Source organism: Vigna radiata, chromosome 5 (genome assembly GCF_000741045.1).
Source record: "Vigna radiata var. radiata cultivar VC1973A chromosome 5, Vradiata_ver6, whole genome shotgun sequence".
Classification (NCBI taxonomy): Eukaryota; Viridiplantae; Streptophyta; class Magnoliopsida; order Fabales; family Fabaceae; genus Vigna; species Vigna radiata.
The window spans coordinates 17,887,396-17,894,282 of NC_028355.1; the positions used below are offsets into that span (position 1 = coordinate 17,887,396).

General features: G+C 30.5%; 1 protein-coding gene across 1 annotated transcript; it reads left to right on the top strand.

Annotated features, from left to right (window-relative positions):
• The first annotated feature begins 2,486 nt into the window (after nucleotides 1-2,486).
• On the top strand, nucleotides 2,487-5,001 carry LOC106762782 (histone chaperone RTT106). The gene is made up of 3 exons (XM_014646846.2): nucleotides 2,487-3,298; nucleotides 3,934-4,195; nucleotides 4,447-5,001. The coding sequence occupies exons 1-3, from the start codon at nucleotides 2,978-2,980 to the stop codon at nucleotides 4,833-4,835; spliced, it is 972 nt and encodes a 323-aa protein (XP_014502332.1). The 5' UTR covers nucleotides 2,487-2,977; the 3' UTR covers nucleotides 4,836-5,001.
• The last annotated feature ends 1,886 nt before the right edge of the window (nucleotides 5,002-6,887 follow it).

The window sequence follows — 6,887 nt, forward strand, 5'->3', positions numbered from 1 at the left end:
GGAGGGGGGTGAAGTCCTTTTCAAGATATTTTATGTATGTCTAAAGGCCTATAAAGACAATTTTCTGTCATACAGACTAATTATTGGTTTAGATGGAGATTTTTTAAGGGTAAAAGTTAGAAACAATACTCTGAATTACTTTGTTCATTACCAAAAGTTACAAACAATACAAACTTTTCAACTAAAAAACCTCAAGTGTTCATTGCATCCTAAGTACATTCCATCATAATTACAATGAAAACACTCCTATAGACGAAACAACACTAATGTAACTACAATAATTTTCACTAGAGAAAGAACACAAACAACTCTTAAGAACAAGTTAAGCCTATTTTCCAATTTCTTCACTGATTTGTCCAAATCACTCATAATCTTCCATCCACCTTCCATTACTTCTCTGTTCAAGAAGGACTTAGTCTTGTCTTCACACTTTACACTCCTTTCCCTTTCCACAACCCCATCATCATCAAACCATTTGAAGTAATTGCAACCACCATCTCCACCATCATTATGTGACAATAAAACACCAATTAGGGCACCCTCAAACTCAAAAAAACAACATCGAAAATATCTTACCTTGAACTTAGGACAACCTCAAAATTGCTTGCCTTTGTTCTTAGCTGTTCTCGTAGTTTTGACAACACATTTCATCCCACAATAGCAAAACGAAATAACACCATCACTGTTAGATCCTCCTCAACCACCACTACAGACCACATTATCGTCTTGCTTTCCCCACCCACTGCATGACTAAGACGAACATGGATGGGCCATCTTCAAGCACAACGAAGTTATCCACCTTCGAAGAACAACAAGAACCTGAACAAAAATATACTATTTTATTAGGGATTCAAGTACGGATTTATACAAAGTTATACCCCAATTTATGAAAGTGATTGAACTTTCCACTAGCCCCACAATGGTAGAACAAACTTATCACAATCCCAATCCCTAATTCAATAAAATTCTATCCCAATCCCAATATTTAATTCCTACTTTCCATTTGTTTGTTTTAAAAAAATATAAATATACGCGTCAGACATAGGTGCCTCTACACGTCAATTAAAAACTCATTCCAACGTGTCACGTCAACCAGAGACTGACGCCGTTTGGCTCAATTTAATGACAAAGGCCGAATTGTTGCAATTTTCACAAAAATAGAACCCAATTGAGACGCCAAGAAAGAAAATGACCAAATTGAAATGAATCACAATATATATATATATATATATATATATATATATATATATATATATATATATATATATATATATATATATATATATATAGATAAAGAGAGAATTTTTTTTTCTATTTTTTTTATTACATTTTTAAATCATAACATAAATTCACAGTGAAAATACCAAATTTTAGAATGAAAAATATATAAAATTTGACATAATAAAAATAAAAATAGAAAAAAAAAATCTGAAAATGACTTTTATGTAGATAAAAAAACAAGTAATTATTTATGTTTTAAGTACATTAAGGGTACGTATGTAAAATATTTTATTTTACATAATCGATTTTTTTTAATTACAATCAAACTTTAATAAATTGTATAATAAATAATATGTTTAATTATTTTAGTGTTATACAATAAATAAATTTATATAAAATAAAATAATTACTCAAAGTTAAAAAGCTAAAGTAAGATACATATAGCAGTTTGAGTTATATAGCGAGTGATGTATGCATACTTAAGCATTTCGTCTTATAACTTTTATTCTATACATTTTCTTATCGATTTTACCTCTATATATATATATATCATTTAATATTTTAAATTTATAATTTCTTTTCAATTTAATTTTCCATAATAAAATTATAAAATTTATTTATTTTATTTATTATTTCTTAATAATTATGATAAACATTAACTTCCTTTGTTATCATATTATAAAAAAGTAGATATATATACACATAATCAAATGTATTTCAATATAGAGAAGATTGGTTCTGTAACCACCTTACACTTATGAGTGTTTATGAGTCATCATTATATAATAATTATTTAAAAAAAGAAACTTTTTCGTGTACATAATTTTCATTCTTTCAAAAGATGATTTTAAATAAAAATAGTTATTTTATCAATTTTTTTAGTTTACATTAAATTATTTTTAAATTAAAATAACTATTGATTATTTTATTCATTTTGAATGATTATTTATTTAAATGTACCAATTTTTTAAAATTAAGTTAATTATTTGCATTAAAAAACATAATAATAATAATAATAATAATAATAGTAATAATAATTTTTTCATGTACATTTTAAAAAAACATACTGACCTAGGAGTAATTAACTGTTACCAAGGAAATATTTATTTTATCGAGTATCTTATTGATTCGTAAGTTTAAATAAAATAAATTTAAAAAGTCAAAATTCTATATGAAAAAAAGTTACAAGTCATATTAAAAAATACAAAAGTAAAAGAAAATTGAAAATAAAAAACCCTATAAAAGCTCCTTTCTGGGGCGTGTTCCCTTCATTTCGTTATCTTCTTGTATTGTTATAACCCTAGCTCGGAAGGAGAAGAAGAAGAAGAAGAACTAGCATTTTTCTTCGTCCTTTGTCTGCGTCTCACTCATCCTCTCTCTCTTTCTCTCTTTCTTTCTATATCTTTTTCTCTTCTCTCCAAACCCTAATCTCTCGATTTCAATTCTCACGGTCTTCGCCCACAGCCAGATCTCTAACTGCCACTCTCTTTTCAGCGATTAAATAACAAAATTTGGCTAAATTTCATTTTCATATCCTAAGCAACTACTAACGTTTTCCGCTGATTTTAACATTCCAGAGAGAACTTAGTTTCTTCCGTTGCTATTTTTTTTTTTTTAATTTTTTGTTTTGATTAAGTTACTATTCTGATTTAAATCGACAAACGGAGTCTGAATTTGGAGCGCGTGAGGAAAATTACAGGTGTTAAGGAAATCGCGTGTTGCGTTGTTGAGGAGTGTTTGATCCGAGAAAGAAACAATGGTGGGAGGTGGAAGCCGGAGGGATGAAGGGTCGTTGGTGTTGAACAACACAAACGTGTTTGCGGCGCTGGATACTCTGAAGAAGAAGAAGAAGTCGGATAAGGAGAAGACGAAGAGCAAGGGCTCGTCGACCAAATCGCAGGGCCAGTCCACCAAAACGGAAGCCCAGGTGTTTTGGGCCCCTGCGCCCTTGAACGCCAAATCTTGGGCCGATGTCGATGACGACGACGATTACTATGCCACCACAGCGCCGCCCCAATCGGGGTGGGGCATTTCTGAAACTCATCACAGCAAGGATGATAAACACGGGAATTTTGAGGTCCGGTTATTTATTTATTTATTTATTGTTTTGTTTATTATTTATTTCACTGTGTGGTATGGATGGATGGATGGAAGCACATGTGTCGGTTCTCTCGAATTCAATTGGTTCCCTTTGTTGTTGCAGGATATACCGGTGTTTAGGTTGTGGATGGTATGGGGGTAGATCACATGCTGAATTTACAATGCGAACATAGAGTCTGAAACATTTTGTTGTTATTACTAGAATTATTGTGCTAGTTAAATTCCATGTGAATTGAAGACTTAGAAATCAAGTTTAGGATTTGGAAGCTATGACTGCTAGCTTCCTAGTAAACGTGACAAATTACATCTGGAATGTGGAACCAAACATGTTATGTGTATAAAGGTTTTGTTATAATTATGCTTTATCATTGGGTAGAATACATGGTTTGGTTCTTTGTGTAATTAAGTTTGTCCTGGATTACTTGTTTCATTTGTTGGAAAAATACAGATTCTTTGAACTTTGGAATGTAATTGCTGGGTTTTTCTTTGAGGTCAATGTTGGCATGTAAGTATGTAGTGCTGTGTGTGTGTATGTTAGCAGTGTATTGTTTATTCATGAATGGATCTGCTCCAGATTTGGTGCTTTATGGTTGATAAGATTTCTGATTACAGGATAGTGAGAGTGAGGAAGATATTTTGGATGAAGGGGATGATGAGGTGGAGGAAGAGCATGATCATGAACAAGAAGAATCGGTGAAATCTGAACCTGAAACTAAGAAGGACGCCGAAGCTTCTGTGCCTCCACCAAAGGAGGCAGAAAGACAGCTCTCTAAAAAGGAAAGGAAGAAGAAGGAACTTGCAGAGCTTGAGGCTCTTCTAGCTGATTTTGGAGTAGCACCAAAGCAAAGTAATGACGGTCAAGATGAGTCACAAGGTAAACGTGTATACTGCATGCCAAATGGTTTTCAAGATTATAGTTTGAGTTTTTTGTTTAAGCAATTTGCATTCACAGCCTTTTCTATTGAACTACAAAAAGTCAACTTTTTATTCAAACCTCTTTAATATATATTTATTTATTTATCTGAGAAAAATAAATTTTATGTGCGTGTTACGATGTAAGTACTGAAGGCTGCTTATTTTTTATGAAAGTTGCTCAGCTAAGATTTTCTGAAATCGCATTGGCAGGTGGTCCTCAGGATAAGAAAGGTGTTGAGATTGATGGAGATGGAGAAAAGAAGGAAAATACCAATGTAGAGTCCAAAACTTCCAAGAAGAAGAAGAAGAAGGATAAATCTTCCAAGGAAGTGAAAGAATCTCAAGATCATCCCAACAGTTCAGACACAAACAATGGGCCTGATTTGACCACGGGCACTGATAATGTGGATGAGGATACATCTACCGTCGATGTGAAAGAGCGTCTTAAGAAAGTTGCTTCTGCAAAGAAGAAGAAATCTAGTAAAGAAATGGATGGTGCTGCACGAGCTGCTGCTCAGGAGGCTGCTGCAAGGAGTGCAAGGCTTGCTGCTGCTAAGAAAAAAGAAAAGAACCATTATAACCAACAGCCTGTGCGGTAAAAGAACCCTGCTCCTTAACATCAATACAGGAATTTGTATTTCTTGTTCATATGATGATGCCGAATAAACTGTGGGCTCTAGGCTCTGGTGAGAGTGGACCTGGGAAATTTTCATCTAGTTTTTTCTTTTGGGGGGAAATTAGTGTTGTTCAGTTGTTCTGGACTTGCTATTTTGGCACAGAAAATTTTAGCTTTAAATATTACCTGAACTACATTGTTGTGTATTGTAGTTCTTGTATGTCCTTGTGTCTGATCAGTGGTGAATTAGTTATGACTGCGAAGTTTATCTTTTATTATATAGAAAGTGCTGTGTTGTTTTATAGAGGCAGGCTATTTAACCCCGTGAAATCGATCAAATTTGTTTGAGGTCCTGTTTTGGGTTCAATTAGAATAGTAGTGGAGAATTTGTTGTCTTAGCCTTGGTATACTATATCAAACAGTAGTTTGCCACCGATTAAACCCTTCCCAATTAGAATAGAATGTAGTTGATGCAAAAAGCTTGGAGGTTTGTTCTCATTAGATGGTGATGTTTTGGAGTAAGTTGTAAGCTAAGCTTGGATGGAGTGATTTGATTTCTTTCATCTAGGGTTCTCTTCCATTCAGGGCATTTGGATTTTATAATCTAAAAGTGTTTTCTCCATCATTGCCATATCAGTAATAACTTGTACCAGAACAAGCTATTTAGACCTGTACTTAGTAATCAAGCTTGATTTCAACTAATTTATTTTACGTTTTACTTTAGACTATGGTCAATTTCAGATATATGAAAAACATTGTTAAATAATTTTCTTTGTTGTACTTTTAAGAAGATAATATTCAAAACTTATATTTTCCATTGTTAAAGAAGAACACCTTAAATACAAAAAAAATGTTGAATTATGTAAATAATTTCTTTTTATCCCAAAATCAAGTAATACCGTTTTTATTTGTCACCTACAAGTATATATATATGACTTACTATTCTATATTAAATAAATATTAATTAAACTTCAAACTTATATTTATATTAGAAGATACAAATCAAGGTCTGGTAGTTAAAATATATTTATATTTTATTGTGTTTATGTTACAAGCTTTCAATAATTTATTTTCTACTATAAGAAACTAAATATGAACACAGGGATACATTTAGAAAGATGAACAATCACTAGTATTAATTAAACCATCAATTCACAACAGTGTAATAAAAGTAATTAAAATTTTATTTATATGAATCAAAATCTTTATTGTACTCCGTAGTTTGAAAATTTATTTTAGGAGATGAAATTCCATGACAAATATGAACTTGACTTCCAAATATAATAAAAACATTTACCTTCTAATAATATAAATACATAAAATAACATGATTTTAATTATATAAATTTACGTACAATACATACATACATATATATATATATATATATATATATATATATATATATATTCGAATTTATGGTTTTGTTAATAATAAGATAAAAGGCACATATATTTCATTATTAAAATAATCTACGCATTTTTAGTTTTAAAAAGTAATCTAAACTATTATTAAATATAGCAATTTAAAAGTTATAAAAGTATATATATCTTTTATTTTTTTTATTTTAAATTAAATTTTAAAATTAGTAAAATATTTTTGAATTCAAAATTAATTATTTTAATAATTTTTTTAACTTAAAATTTGATATATACCAATTTCAAAAAATATAAATTAATAAATTCACACACATATATATATATATATATATCAAAATATTTTTGTTTGCTAATTCGATATAAGTGATACTGAAAAATAAAATGTTAATAAAATAATGCGGAAACATTATTTATTATCCGTATTATACGTAGAATAAAATTTTATTTTAAAAAATTGTATACACAAATTGAGAAATTTTATTATATATTGGTACAAACCATAATCAATAAACGAATGAGGAGGAAGACGTCCTAGCCTGAACGGATGTCACAAATCCATTTGGCTCGAATGTTGATATCCGTTCACGGATGCTTGTATCCATTTAAGAGAGAGGTTTCGACGTTAATAGGGTTAAGGTTTATTCGCGCTTAAGTTTAAG

What these genes read in the sequence shown, in the direction of transcription:
- LOC106762782 (XM_014646846.2), top strand. Translation starts at nt 2,978, where the DNA reads ATGGTGGGAGGTGGAAGCCGGAGGGATGAAGGGTCGTTGGTGTTGAAC. An exon ending in ATAAACACGGGAATTTTGAG is followed by an intron (nt 3,299 to 3,933) that starts GTCCGGTTATTT and finishes TTCTGATTACAG; the next exon opens with GATAGTGAGAGTGAGGAAGA. An exon ending in CGGTCAAGATGAGTCACAAG is followed by an intron (nt 4,196 to 4,446) that starts GTAAACGTGTAT and finishes TCGCATTGGCAG; the next exon opens with GTGGTCCTCAGGATAAGAAA.